Raw genomic sequence first — 16,023 nt, 5'->3', positions numbered from 1 at the left:
CACTTGAATTTGGTGAAAATATGAAAACAATTACATGTAATTACGACACCACCACGTTACTTACACCATGGTTGTACATTTGTAAATCACTCATACCACAGACTTTCTGATATTGTAATTTCAACTAACGGATCTTTTCATTTTGTGAAGTGACAAATTACAATATACTGAGTTTGATATTTCTAACTTGGCAGTAAATCTTCTGTAGATATAATTTGTACATATGTTTATTCATAGACCCTCCACCCACGTGGGTGGAGGGTCTGTGGTTTATTTCAAAGACTTGGACAAAAACATTCACACAAAGATTCTCTTAATGTAGGCATTTCAGAAAAAAAACACTTCAAGGAAACGCCAATGTATTCTCAGTTAAAATCAATGAAAAAATCTGGGATCATCATACAAACTTTTGAAATTGAGGTGAAAACAATGTCAAAATTTAGCCATTTTAGAATCCAATATGGCTGCCGAATACTAAAATGAGAAAACAAAAGATTGAACATTTCTTTGAAAACAAGATGGTGAACCCAAAAATTTCTTTTATCTTTTCAAAGGACCAGGAACAATATTTCATATGGCAAAATTTGGAGAGAAGAACTTTTGATTTTCAGGGAAATGTCTCCCAAAGGTGCAATCTACTTTAAAGTCAAGGGTGTGAATACATTCACTATTCTCTGACCCACAAACACATCATACTATAAAAGAACAATGAAAAAATAGATAGTTTTCAGACCACATGCTTTTTTTATTCATAATAATTTACAAACGCCATGATATATATACTGTAAACCAATATTCTGACCTGCAGAAGATGAATAGTCTCCAAATACTCAACAAATATATATACCGTACAAAACTTGATGTAACCATGATATGGGACAGTGAAAGTCACTGATAAGACTTGCATAAATGACAATCTTATAGAAAATACTGTAAAAAATACTACTTGTAATATTCTAATATTCATACTTATTGTTTATAAAAAAAATCCACAGCGCACTAAATACCGATATACAGACACTGACAATTCCAATATACCCCTACACACTGTACTTTTATACATCAATATAAATCATAATGTGACATACTCTTTGCTAAACATATGAATTCGGCTGCTTTTTATAACATCTAACAAATATTACAGCCTAGCAATTAATAACTAAACTACTAAAAGTCATCAGTGTATACACTGTTATTATCTTGCATGTTTTTGGCAATGATAATAATATGAGAATCACTTTCCTAATATTAGGTCTGGGTTTACTGTATTAAAGTATTGTAGCATTGTCAGTGTTGACAATTTTTTGCACTCAAATATGGCCAATAATGCAATATTAATTGTCATTTTTCTGATCACCTATCATATTCATAGATTTATTGCAATAATTATATGGTTAATTATAATGCAATCACTATCCATGATCAGCGTGGAGAATTATTGTTTCTGAAAAAAAATAATACACCTGCATGCAAAATGAAAGTTGCAATTTTGTCTAAATCTCTAAATCTTGGCATCATCAAAAAATCCTTTTCTCTATTTGTGTAAATATTCTGTGTACAGTTACAAAATGTATCTTGGCATCGTCTTTGTCTTCCTTTAGCAGTGTCTTGCATTGTGTAAGGAACGGACTGAGATCAATAGTTTGTGACTACCCTTATATGGTTATGATTTAGTTAAAATATACAAATTGCATAGGATTATTGTATAAAATTGATCAGGCACAATTTAAGTATGACTTCATTTCAATCCTTAAACTTCACTTTGTGTAGATTTTTTGGCAATATTGCAACCATGTTTTAAACTATCCCATTTGTCTGGATGCCGCCTGAAGTAGATGATTGTACCCACTATAAGAACCACGGCTGCCAGGCATCCGATGACGATACCCACAATAGCGACAACGTTTGGCTCAGTACGAGCTACATAGATGCCACCCATGTCCGTTTCAAACGTTACCTCATGCCCCTTAACTTCAGCCTTTATACGTTGCCAACTACCGAGGTTATCGTTAGTACTATGGAATATTTTGATCTCATCTGTTGATGGCATTGTTACTTTCATCTTCATAATAAACGTTTTGTCCTCCTGGGTTAGTTTTTGTTGCGGATGAAGTACGATGTAATCACTGGCGTAAGCTGATCCAGCTGTCATCTTATGACCCTGCTCTTCCTGTACTCTCTCTCCCTGGGCAATACTCCAGGCTTCTAACTGGATTTGATGTAGTTCACTCAATATGTCCCTCTCAATGTTAACTGCTGCCACTCTGTAAAACAACACAATACAATGTTGGAAATGCGTATCAAGAATGAAATTGTCAAGTCACAAAATATTTCTTGAACTATAAAAAAAAAAAGAGTTGAAACAGTGGCTGAGTTAATCTGTTGTTACTTTCTGTACAGTAAGATCTGAAAATGTTATAAAATGAAGAGTGAACAACAAATGTAGACAACATTTGAACACAGAAATATGGTGATACTGATTTCCAGTCTAAATGGGCAGTGAACAAGACTGACAGTTTGCAGTCAAAGGCTCTCGGTTTATCAAATTATTTTATGTGGTATGGTTAGATTTCTAATTCTCTTCCTGTCTACTTGTGACAAAAAAAACATAATTATATATCTTGGACTTTTTCCCTGAATCTATATACTTACTCTCCTAATGTCAAATTGCCACCATTCCATCCGATAGATGCAGCGGCTATTTTTTCTTCAACAACCAACATCTTGCCCTTCTGACTACGATTTGAAAAGTTGTTGTTACGTGTACACATGTAATGATAATGTCCAGACTGCGTCACCTTCCTTGGTCCAAGATCGAAGTATGTTCCTGCATCATCCAACTCAGATAACTCACCACGGAATTGATCTATATAAATCAAATGGAAATTTGAAGGCGTTACACAATGTAGAGATCTGTATGATATTGGAAGCTATTTGTAAGTGATGGAAGTTTACTGAGTCAGATATTCCTGGAGATGGTTGTACTTGCACTTGGAATAATAAAACTATTCTAATATCATTGGTGTCAAACATTCTCACTTTGGGAAAAGCCCCTGAAAGTATAAAACTAGTCAGATATTCAAGTCTTTTAACACTCACATTTACTGCAATAATTCTCACTTTTAAAGTGCACACAAAGTAAACTACTGTTACCTCTTATTTTCTTTGAACTTTTTCCATTTTTTCGGTATTTGGATTAACTTTACATAAATCACTAAACATCAACTTGAAAATTTTCTTTGTAATGGTAACATAAGAAGTGTCATATTTTTTATAATGTTTTTTGTACACAGGGTAGAACTGATTATAAACAGGTGTATCATATTTTGTTGTATTAAGAAAACACTTAGTCTGTTCTGTACATGCCCTCAATCATTGGCTGACCCCTGCCATGACCTTTGACAATATAACATATCTTACAGTCTAGACTACACCCAGAGAACTTAAATATAACTTACTTGGATTGACAACAGCCAGATTGAGTAGATCGTCAGAACTAAAACCAGCAATAGTAACATTGTTGAGATGCATAGGATAATTAACACCATAGTGTCCAAGTTTAGGATATGGATGGTATGGGTTACCACCACTGCCTTCTGGGTAGACTTGTTCTCCGAGCAACACAAGATTATTACGATCTGTACCTGCCAGACCTTGACCATCATTGTTGTTGTTGTTTGTATTTGAACCTGTCCATCTACAAGAAAGGAAAGACTCACTTTCAAAAACATGTATTTTGGTGTATGGAATGTTACGATACTTATTAAAAGCAATGAAACATCCAATTGCATAAACTGATACATGAATATTCATCAATTTGATGTGATATGATTACAAATTAACCAAAATGGTCATATAATGGCTCAGACATGGCAGCTATTAATTCTTACCCTCGTCAATAATTTCACTGGTATGCATACTTGTATGTAATTGTATTCGATATGGAATCCTGTCAAATTCAACTTTTGATTGCAACATAGTTCAGCTAGCAATCAAAAGGTGTATATGAAAGTCGGTCATCACTATAACTTGATGTAGATAACACTGATTTAATAGTCCTCTCTTTATAGAGTATGTATCCGCCACGATAAAACAATCAATTGATATTGTAGAGTGGCATGTCTTTATGCCAGAATTCATCACTTTCATGTTGGAAGATTTACTCACACAATTTATCACAATAGGAAAATTTACTTACTGTACATGTACATAATCTCCCTTGGACACTTTCAAAGTATTGGGTACATAATCATATTCAACAGATGGGTAGACTTGGACAATGTTACCACGCTTGCCTCTCACGTTCAGATTACGAATTGTAGTTCCCCTCAGTTCTGCTGGTGCTTTCCTTACAGCAAAACTGTGAGATCTGTAATGATGAAATGTTGGAATACATACATGAGTACCTCTCAATTACACATAAAAATGTTAGATACACTAACTTCTAAATCAGTGCTTTTTATTACCAGATTGAATTCGATGTGATAGATAATCCCTAACTTTTCAATTTAATGGCTGGACTTGCTGAAGTCAAATCACTTTAATACTGAATTTGCTTTTGAAATCGTGGGAAGATCTCTAATCCAAATCCATCTTTTGACTAACACTGTTGGCGTATTAAAATCAAACATCTATTGCGATGTGGCTGTAAATACACAAGGTCCACAGGATAAATGTTAGACTTAAAGGCTCACGATTCAATCCCAAGTTCTTGCATTAGGTATTATCTTATGAGGATTTAAAAGGATTGCTATTTTGATGAGGACCAAATTTTTGAATGGCCATGCCAGAAAATTGTAATACACAATAGGTCTTTTAAGTGTAGTACTATACTGTTAGTAAGAATCATGTTAGTCAATAGTTGTACTTTCAATATCACTCTTTACCTGTCTTGGAAGGTTCTTCCATACTGGTTTGTATTAATGGCTAACTGTAAATCAAAATCTTCGTCATCATTGTCATCAAACTCATTAAAGATAGCCACCTGTGGATTCTGTTCAAACACATAGCCTCGGTTCTCTGCCTCTTCTTGACTTTCAAACCCAAGTCTACGAACAAATAAAGATAATAATGAACGAGATGCATAAACCGCTGACTGACTCTTTTGTTTCTCAGAAGAAAAAATACATGCCTGGACAAATTGTATTCAATACACACTTGACATATTCCATGATAAATTCTTACCATGTATTGAAATACTTCCATTTAGGAAAGAAAAGAGAAAATCAACATATCAATTTGGAAATTTGAAAATGAGTTCCCACCTGCTGTAGATATCCAAGGTACTTTCTTGGTTGCCTTGTTTGTTGAGAGATGAATTCACATTAGAATCCCACCCATCAAATTCACCAGTGGAAATATTGTACCTGTAAAGGTCAAAGGTTAGCAGTGAGGATTACACTTATGGGTTGACACTAAGTTTAAACTCTTACATTAAAATCATGTGAGAATATTAACTAATCTGAACAACTAAACGATTTCTCTGAATAATCGGGGCATATATACTAGATAATTATAAACTTTATCTGTATCTGTACAATGCAGGTACATGCAAATAAAATCATAGGTTACCGTATGTGAAAGACAAACAGTTTTCTGCCAAGTAAGAACGAAACTAAATCTTGTATCTCGGATGAAATTCACATACTGTAAATGATTTTTCGCCAAATTCTGTCATGTCTACAAAGCATACACATTTGTCAAAACAAAAAAGCCCTACCTAAGTCTAAGTGAGCAATGCTCATGATCAATATTAGCTGGTATAGTCCAGTTGAACATGTTAGGATTTCCTCCTCTGCCGTTACCAAGGTGGTTATCACGACTCCACTCTGTTTCTTGACATATGGGTGCAGGTATTCCATGTGCTGGGAATTCCCTCCATTCACCTTGTTCAGCATCCTCTGCATCCTCAGGGTAGTAAATAGCCTGTTAAAACAAAACAAAAACAAAAACATCAAAATATTAATTTTATATGAAGTAAACATTTTAGTATGGGTAATGACAGTTTAATATTTTTGTACTTATTTATCGCAGTGAGAAATATGACATTTTTCATCATAAATAGTTATTAGGCAGTAAATTTTCTAGTGATGAAATTCCAACATGTTAGCATTACAATGACTTCATATTTGACATGTGTAGGACAACATATTTAAAATAGCTGAGGTAGGTACATAATAAATACCCCAAGACAGGAAATGTCTATCACTACCATGACATATCACATGTAACATTGTAATAATTTAGTACCTCTGCTACTGTTAGCGGTAGTATATATTACAGAGCAGACTGTTCAGTTAAACATAAACCATTTATATCCTATCAAGCCACATATTGGTCAATGAATATCATCAAAATTGATGTGAAACTAAAATATCATTTCCTAATTGGTTACCATTTGATACCTCAGCAGGACAATTTGCATACAATACTGTACAGTAAATCAATAGTAAACTTCAATATTCATATCAATTTGAATTGATAACATGTGTTGTCTTGTTTCATGTGTCTCTTCTGCGTACGTGACACATAACTAGTCCATTATACACCCCTGACAATAGTGGCTGATGAGATGTCAGGAAATTTGGAATTCGTTTCCACAAAGTTGTTTGACTCTGTGCGTAGAAATTTTCACTTGTAACTATGAACCCCGATTCCATGGAACAATCGTTTTTGCATAAACATGTTGTCATTTTTTTTCATTATTTTTTCTCTGACAAAATGGACCTGTTTGTTTGTAGAGGCCTTCATTCTTAATGAGCACTAAAGATTTGAATCACAAACCAAACCTTGCAATCAACTGCTCCATCTTCAATCCCCACCCCGACCTTCCCACCCAATTGACCAACTTGAAAGTGTAAATCATACCTCACAATCTCTCTTCCTGATTGGTATAATGGCCTCATTAGAGTCAATGTTTGCCTCCAAATAACCTTTAGGTACAACACATGCCCACTTAGACTTAACATTGGCAGACTCTTCTTGATAGTACGGACATCGTCTGGCATCATTTGTCATAATAGCAATGTCCTGTAAATAGAGGGATATCAAAAATTAATGGTTTATATTGTCATGGTAACAGATAGTAGCTAATGATGATTGCCAATATTTATCATTTGCTAAGAGTAATGTTTTATTGCTCAACAAATAGCTTTAAAGGCATACACCTGTTGTTCCCAATAATTTTAGGTAGGGTCATGAAAATCAACAGGTCTGCACAAAAATGTCAAATAGGAATTAGAGCTAGTACATACATAATATAATAGAACATCAGTTTTGCTGTCAATACATTCAACTTTGTGTTCACTACACTTGATGCATAATCAATACTAATCATAAATATTTCACAGAACACTAATGTACAAGAGATAGAACGGACTTTTGTGCATTCTATGATTATTTCAAATACACCAACACATTGATATACACGTATGGCAATATAATTACATGCACTTTGGTATTGGAATATTGCATTCCAACTCGTATATCAATAAATCATAAAGAATAGCTATATATTCCAATAGTACTTACCTTCCATGGTGAAGGATGCCAGTAGGGGTAATAATCTCTCTCTTCAGCACACTCATAACCATAGCGATTACCATTAGCATTTTGTCTTGTATATTTGGCTGTGTCACCTTTCAAATTCTGAAATAGGGAAACCAACATACAACAGTGTTTAGATCAATGATATTCATTTCCAAGTTTACTGCTTCTGCTTCACGTTTGGATAAAAATAAATTTAAACTTTGATCCATACAAATTTTCAGTAATATACAAATCTTTGACATCTGGTTAACGTAAACACAACACATAACTGTCCAAACTTGCTGTACAAAGCTTTATTATTCTGAAATTACACACCAATATTGACTGTTTACATTTTTGTACCAACCTGGTCAGCTGTAAATAATCCCTGGTTTCTTTCCCTTAGTCTACAGTTTGTGTAGTAGTCATAATCCTCCTGCATGCCATACTCAATGTCTCTGTTACAATCATTGTCATTGCAGTCTTCAGGGTCATCTGGAATTGTACTAAATGTACAAAAATAAGTATTAAGCAAATAAGTCCTCCAATCTAACAATTTATCTCTCTTTGAATGTTTGCTTTGTGTTAGAAACGAGTATTTGTCTTTGTTATATGCGCCTAGATTTGCTATCAACTTAAATTATCAAAGAGAATGTCTGATAATATGTTTTGTTGGTGTGTGGCAGTTATACTGTAGTTGTCTCCTGGGTTGTTACAGTTCCTGTTCAATAGAGATCCTGGCCTACTGAATTCATAGCCTTGAAGTGTGCATCTTTGCTTGATGGTATAATGGACTTTGGAATATTTATGGTGAAAAATGTCCATTGTATTGATGATAATATACATTTTTGTGCTGTTACTCTGTTAGGTTTTGTTCAGTTGTTTTTGTCACCTTGAATTTCCGCATATCGCATATACTGATTTGAATACAATACATGTACATGTAATTACCCTGGGCTTTCTTAGGATTCTCAGTCATCATTTTGCATAATGTCCAGACAAATCTTGGTTTTTGTTGTTCATCATTTGTTTAATGTGTACAATAACGTTGTTTTTTTTTTTTAGATAGTTTATTGTTCTCTTTCAGGGGGGGAAGGAGTGGTATGCATAAATATATGTGTACATGCAATGATGATTCAAATATTTAGGCCAAAAACTTGAGTAAATAAATTGTTGGACCAGGTTTACATATAGATTGGCCAATTTATCAAAAGTGGCAATCAATAAGGAAATCTTTGAAACAATATGACTACTGATTATTATGTAGTCAAGACAACTTTAGTCAAGGATAAGAAATCAAATCATTTTTAGTAAAGTTATGCTGCAAATTGGCCAATATTTACTGTGGTCTATTATTGCTCTACAATATATCTGACATCTAGAAAACAAAAATTTGATGTCAAATTTTAATTCAAAATATTCTACATATGTATGTGTGTGTGTATCTGTGTGTGTATCTGTGTGTGTGTGTGTGTGTGTGTGTGTGTGTGTGTGTATCTGTGTGTGTATCTGTGTGTGTGTGTGTGTGTGTGTGTGTGTGTGTGTGTGTGTGTGTGTGTGCGTGTGTGTGTGTGTGTGTGTGTGTTAAATACCAAGTTTGATTTATTACCTGAATAATAGCTTATAACCATCATGGCAAACAAATACTTAATATCCTGTTTGAGTGTCCCACCCCTCAGGTTACCATGACACACATACTGATGACTACTTTACAGTAAACACTTACTAGTGACTGCCCCACCCCCTCAGGTTATCATGTCACACAATGAGTATTGTAAACAAATACTTACCTAGTGACTGCCCCATCTCTCAGGTTATCATCACACATATACTGAATGATCAATTCACAATGGTTGTTAGGATCACCACAGGAATGTTGGTTTGTCCTGTCAACACAAAACAAAACATCAGGTATACACACCAAGTATGGCTACTTGAAGAAGGAGCATTAAATCACTAACTGAATTTTATAACCACTGTACTAGCTGTGAATTAAGGATTGTGTCTTTCTTCAGCAGAACATTTCCATCATTTTGTTTAATACTCACAGGCTGAAATTCCCCTCAGACTAAATTTCCACAAAACAATACAGTCAATAAAATGTTAGCATAGAATCCATCTATTTTGTAACTGTTTTGTTTTTTCATTCATTTTATTTTCATTTTATCTTTCATGTACTTGGATCCCACCATCCTAACGTGAAAATGTACATTATTATATTTAAAAAAAAGGTTATCTCTGAAGACGCTTATTTCTGTGTTTATTCTGGCAAGATGAGAAAAGTTTTTATTTTGAACACTGGCAAAAAAAAGAAAGCAAGAAAATTTAACACAGCTTTGATTTTTGCTATTGTAGGAAAGTACAGTGAACAAAGGGAGACAGTAAGAATTAACTGTGAAAACATACTAAAACAATAGACTAAATAGCAGTGTTTTTGCTAAGGTTTGGGAACCAGGGTAACAGAAAGGGGGAAAGAGGTAAAACTGGTAGTGCTTCCCATGCAATGTTTCATAGTTTAGGTGGGGAACCCCGGTAAAATGATGTGGGAACCCCGGTAGATTTTACCTACTTACCGCCCTTAAATAAAACACTGAATAGTGTCATCACCTGTGTTTATAGAACAGAATCAATATTAAAATCCAGTCTGTGCTTTTTTATTACTTTTTTTTTGTGAAGGATACTGAAATAACCCTTTGTTTCTTCCCTTACATGAAATGACCATGAAAAACTTTGTCATGAAGCCATGAAGCAGATGGCGTAGCAACAATGGAAATTTAGTCTTCACCCCCAGACAAAGACTAATTAGTTATAATGCAAATACAGGCTTAAAATAGTCAATTAGACAGCAATAGCAGCTGCCCTGTCTTTCTCTATGGTCTGATGGTAGTCTTTTTGATGTAAAATATGCCACAGATGAAGACTAAAATATACATATGTGCACCTTAACACACAGCTGTTATATATCATTTTTAAGCTTACATATTATATAGAAATAAAACAGAAACATAAAAGTTACACTCTCTGCTTTTTTATCATAAAATTATAATATTGGAAGATGAATTTAAGGATTATATTGAGGATGGTACGATAATTTTTTTTTTTTACAGTGGTGTCAATAGTATTTTCTGTTGAATGTGTGGATGTGTACATGCTGTATTAGCAAGTAAACTTAAAAAGTACAGAAACAGAATGGTATTGATAATTTTCAAAACATCAGAAAATGTATCTGTATTTAAGAAAACAGATGATCTATTTGTGTTGATATAGAAAGACAGTTAGGACTGTGCTTTGATTTGACCATGGAAATAGGATGTCCTAGTATGGTTTGACAGAAATGAATAGGAGTGTACAGCTGTTACACCTACTGAAAAAAATAGGATGTGATTCAACCTGGAAGGAGGACACATACAGCACCCCCACAAAGTAATTGGTACCAAGAAATAATGTATAGACTTGAAGTTAGTTTGTGGTTATACTTATACAGACTAAGTGTTGACATGATAAATAAGGAACAAGTAACAAGTAAAGTGTGACTACAGATAACATCTCAACCTGACACCACACAGAAATCAAGATCTGCCCTTCTAAACAAACTTTAGTCTTATCTCAACTCAGTGGCTGAGGACAACAGATAATGAGTTGTCACCTTTCATCTTTGTTCTGTCAAACTTCACCTTACTTTGAAAGTTTGAAACTTTAAAGAATTCACTAAATGATACTATGTAAACACTGTCTACACATTTGAATGTATGTTGCGGTCCATGTATTGTTTGCCTCAAATATAAAGTTTGCATGCATTGATCTAACAGGGTTCATACATGACAACCAATGTAAGTTTGTTTAGTAAAACCCAGTGGGCGGTACCAGTGGCCAGCTCTGGTAGCCTAGGGTGTGTGGCCAGTGCTGGAAACCCCAGGCCTCATTTAGAACCACTTTGACCAAAAACCAATACCCCATTTTAGACCATTACAGGTTTTTAAAAGATGAAAGTTCAGACCAAAATACACTTTCCTTAGGAGGCAACATTTTACTAAGGGCAATAAAGTGGATCCTGTTCTAGACTCTTCAGCTTGAAACAGACCCCATTTTAAACCAAAGGGCTAGAACACACATCTCAAAGGGTGGCAAATATATGTATATACTCAAATAAGGGGAGTAGCTCCACCACCTACAACCAAGGACAGGTATTCTTACATAAACACACCTAGATATTTTAGATCTGTTTGATATAGATTATAACCTCACTATCAACATAACAGTGCTTTATCACCTGAATTATTTAACTACATACAAAGATGGGGAGTTACATGACAATGTGGGTTTATCTCATCACCACAGTTTTATTCAACTTTTTAATGGCTTCCTTATAAGGAAAACTGTCTGCATAGTAGATTTATTGACGGTAATCTGACTGTCTGAGTGAGTAATACTGGTGCTATTGCCAAGTAACAAAACACTGACCAACAATCTAGTTTAGTTTGCACCACTGCACATGATTTATATAGGCTGGCTGATTTTGAGGATGTACAGACTCAGTGTGTGGGTGTTTAGATTACAAAATAATGTCCCTAGGTCCATAGCATGTGACTGTTATTTGATATTGTATGAGTATTCAGGTCACAATGAAACAGCTTATCTAGAAAGTGACACTATACTTATTTATAGTCACAGTCCTGTCCCTCTATGGGGGAGGAAACTGTGATTATAGTCAGTGTTTTAATATTCATAAAATACACCCCTGGAAATATTACACCATCCTTAGTATATATACAATAACACTCCCTCTATGAATCATTGGGTTCTAGGAATCCCCCATCTCATGGTGTCATCTCTTAGAACTACATGTACACGACAGGAACACTATACCTTTCATGGTGAACATTTGTAAAAACATCCACTCATAGAATGACATCACATGCCTTTCACTGCAGAATGACTCATCTCGAATAGGTCACGACTTTTGCACCAATTCTTATCCACAAATAAACCCCTGTTGTATTTCTATTGTTACCTAGGCAATCTTAATTTCCTCTTGTCAATAACACATCACCTGTGCTCACTGACATTTCATGCTATTGCTTTGTGTGCCATAAAGACATCGAACTCAACCCCAGAGGCTTTTGTTATGCATGACTTGTATGACAAGAACTAAGCATATTCACATGTTGCTGAGCTTGTTTCTCCTTTGTTTGTAAGGCCTTTGTCTCTATACGTTGTGATGCAACACTACGTATGTCATCAAATACCTTTTTTTTTCTTTTAATTATTCAATTCAGTGGTGTAGTAGGGACCCCATGTTACAATGACCATATATGGTCAAAACTTTAAAGATAAAAACAATGTTAGTATTAGTGGTATGGTGCCATTCATGCACCCCAATTAAGTCTCCTCACACAAAAAAAGAGGGGGTGGGGTCCTTGCAAGGTGTTGTTTGGTTTAGTGAATACAGATTATTATTATTAGCTTACAAGATGCATAATTATGCTGTTCCACATAGCTGATAGGGAAAACTTGCAAAAAAGGATATTTTTGTGGTTTTTTCCATACTTTCTAAAGATATGGAGGTAAACATTGGTGGGATTGTCTTTGGCCTCACCTAAACTTCACACATTTAACTACATGCAATGTAAGTACAAGATAAAACACTTTCTTAAAGTCATTTCTTAATCTGCCTCCACCACTAAAATACATGCAACACCTTCATGGTTTTTTCAATTGCAATCTATATCTTTGACCTTCAGAAACATTCAACATTTCCACCCAAGTATGATCATTATTATATTTTCAGAATGTCTGTAATAAAACACCAACACAGCATGGTAGCTGGCCGAGATAGAAATCTAATATACTTTTTTCCCACAAGTTTGATGGAACTAATTTGAGCTAGAATATCTTGACTGATACTGGATACGGCATGAATTTGTTGCAAATTTCTGTCTGGCAGTATAACTTTTTGACTTTACATGTAACATCTTCAGATTCCAAACAGTTGAAACATCTAGACTTCTAGATGATACACACAGATAATGCAGTGAAATCAGTCCCAATTGATTTTGTTTGCCTTGTCTCTCCTTGCAAGTCCCAAACTGTGAAACATTGTATTTGTTCTATGATATCAGTACTCTAGTGAGTTATTCAACTTAGATGCAAACTGCCTATTTTTCTTAGAAAGATATATTTTTTAAAGTTATTCTTATATAGTTTAGAAATATGAAATACTATGGTGTTGATTGAAGAATCAAAACCAAAAAACAGATAAGGTTGATAGATGCTATACTGCTGGCAAAATGTTGGGAGGTAAAAATAATAACTTTTGAACAACTGAATGTTCATGTACTCTGGGTTCATAGTTTCAAATGAAAATTTCTACTCACAGAGTCAAACAAAATTTGGAAGTGATGCTGTGAATGAGGGAAAACCCTAAAAATGTGTTGACTCTAAGTTGAAATGTTCATATCTAGTAACTTTTGACATGCAATCAAATACCAAATTACCAAAAAATAATTGTTCCTGTCAAGATTTGCAATCTTAGCCCTTTTTACATTGTAAGCCTCTTTTCCTGAATACCTACAAGCATCCCTATAATTTCTAGAATGATGATGAATTTTGCTACCATTTGGTATTTATTCAATTGTGATATAAACCCCCTGTACCCTTTCATGTACGATCTATGACTGTGAATGACAGTACATCATATGAAACTTTCTCCAGGACTAAATTGTTAGTCTGTACATTGTACCAGGTACTTACCATTCTATTTGTAGAGTAGAGCCTTCATAGTAATACAAGCCGCCAACATTATAACCACCTCGATTATTATTCTGTGAGTCAAATAATCTAAAAAACAAAATACATAGAGAAAATGTAAGTGAATGAACAAATATAGTAAAATTTTATTCAAACCCAACTTTTTTTTTTGTATTTGAACTTAACTGGAAATAATTTTGAGGAAACTTTGGACAAATAAATTGACATTATCATTATCAATCAGAAAGATTTGATAGGTTTGGTTCTCTCTGAAACTCTTACAGAATGTAATTTAGTATGTCCAAAACTTACCTATTTGCATTCTGCCTGTTCCTTGTGTTTTCATCAAGTCTGTTATTGCTGCCTCTGTCAAAATTGAATAAAAACATAAAAATAAAATATTAGAATCATTAAAATCATATAAACATAGCCGCCTTGTTCTCATACTCATACTCATACACAAGAAATGCACAATAATCACAACACACATATACTTATAATTTCTAGAATTCTCCCAAATTCTAATCAAAGTGTTTTTACTATTCTGTAATTTTGTACTTAACAACACACAAAATAAATTTACAAAATAACACTCAATTTACAGATGTTTGTACCATTGGTCTTTTCTTTTAATGTTATATGATATTTTGAAGGTTGTTTTTGATTGTTTGAGATGCTGTGTTCCTTTTTAATTCCATCAAAGTTAACACTTCAATAGATACAAAAATCTAGGAAAAGGAGAGATGCATAAACTATTCACTACAAAATTGTTTTATTAACTTTGCTCTTCATTTCGTTACTTTTAACCCAAGGTAATGAAACATTATTTATTTTCCTTTGTGTGTTTTGAATTTTTTTTTTAAATCTATTTTTTTTTTACATTTCTTCATGCTATCTTTCTAAAAATGAATCATGACTGCACGCGGGTTTTTTTTCCGAAGATGCTGAAAATGTTTCCTTTTCCTTACGTTATTCGACAATATTCGGAGGAAAGGGATAGAAAACAGCTCGAATACAAATTCACTAATAATAAAGCAATATTCTTTTTTGTTACAACTTACATGTGTTATCAATGTTCGAATAACTTTTGTATACTATACACTCATACTTACAAATACATGAGAAACTTACCCAAAAAAATTCGAAGTCTCGAACCCCTTATATAAATACCTTTGCCGATTTTGTAACAAAAGTTTATTTATTTAAGTATCAAACGAAACATCGGGAATTCTGCACCTGTAGAACGTGCGATACACACATCGACCGTGGGATCGGGACTGTCGTACAAAACATTAGGACATTAGATAGAGGGACTGTGGTGTAACTGTAACATTGTGTTGGCTGTTAGCATTACAAGTACGTGTATTTGTTGACACTTACCGTGGATTGTGGAGATATATGTCTGCATAGGCACCGAGGACCAACAAGGAATATACTGTAAACATGTACATCTTCATATTTTCTCAAGAAATTAGTCTTAAAAACAAGAGTGCAAGTATGATGGCAGTCACGACCAGCGTGACGGTAAAGACGACTTGTTATGAACTTGCGTGGGTTCCTCTTCACCGAGTGTCTTATCACTACTTTATATCCGTCCGCCCATAGAAAAAAGGTTTGCAACTGAGAATAATAGTTTATTTTAAGTAATCATTGTCTAAATTAGCGTTTACTGTGACGCCAGTGTCTGTTATCTGTCATATAAAATGTAAATTTTACTTAAAAAGGAGATTACAAAGTGACGCGCATAGA

The 16,023-nt window shown here is 34.1% G+C and overlaps 1 protein-coding gene across 2 annotated transcripts; it reads right to left on the bottom strand.

The window, feature by feature from the left end:
• Positions 1 to 721: 721 nt before the first annotated feature.
• LOC144450558 (protein DD3-3-like) lies at positions 722 to 15,858 on the bottom strand. 2 transcript variants are annotated; one of them, XM_078141232.1, is made up of 14 exons: positions 15,655 to 15,858; positions 14,587 to 14,640; positions 14,278 to 14,364; positions 9,318 to 9,413; positions 7,895 to 8,033; positions 7,531 to 7,647; positions 6,868 to 7,029; positions 5,720 to 5,925; positions 5,265 to 5,366; positions 4,887 to 5,048; positions 4,199 to 4,369; positions 3,459 to 3,697; positions 2,653 to 2,866; positions 722 to 2,264 (listed from the first exon to the last, which is right to left on the bottom strand). In XM_078141232.1, exons 1-14 carry the CDS (start codon positions 15,729 to 15,731, stop codon positions 1,751 to 1,753), a joined length of 2,340 nt encoding a protein of 779 aa, XP_077997358.1. In that variant the 5' UTR covers positions 15,732 to 15,858; the 3' UTR covers positions 722 to 1,750. The 2 variants fall into 2 exon arrangements, with proteins under 2 accessions (XP_077997358.1, XP_077997419.1); XM_078141293.1 differs by lacking the exons at positions 14,587 to 14,640; positions 15,655 to 15,858 and having other exon boundaries at positions 7,895 to 8,022.
• Positions 15,859 to 16,023: the final 165 nt, after the last annotated feature.

This window comes from Glandiceps talaboti, chromosome 1 (genome assembly GCF_964340395.1).
Source record: "Glandiceps talaboti chromosome 1, keGlaTala1.1, whole genome shotgun sequence".
In the NCBI taxonomy this organism is placed as follows: domain Eukaryota; kingdom Metazoa; phylum Hemichordata; class Enteropneusta; family Spengelidae; genus Glandiceps; species Glandiceps talaboti.
This window is presented reverse-complemented; position numbering and strand designations above follow the sequence as displayed.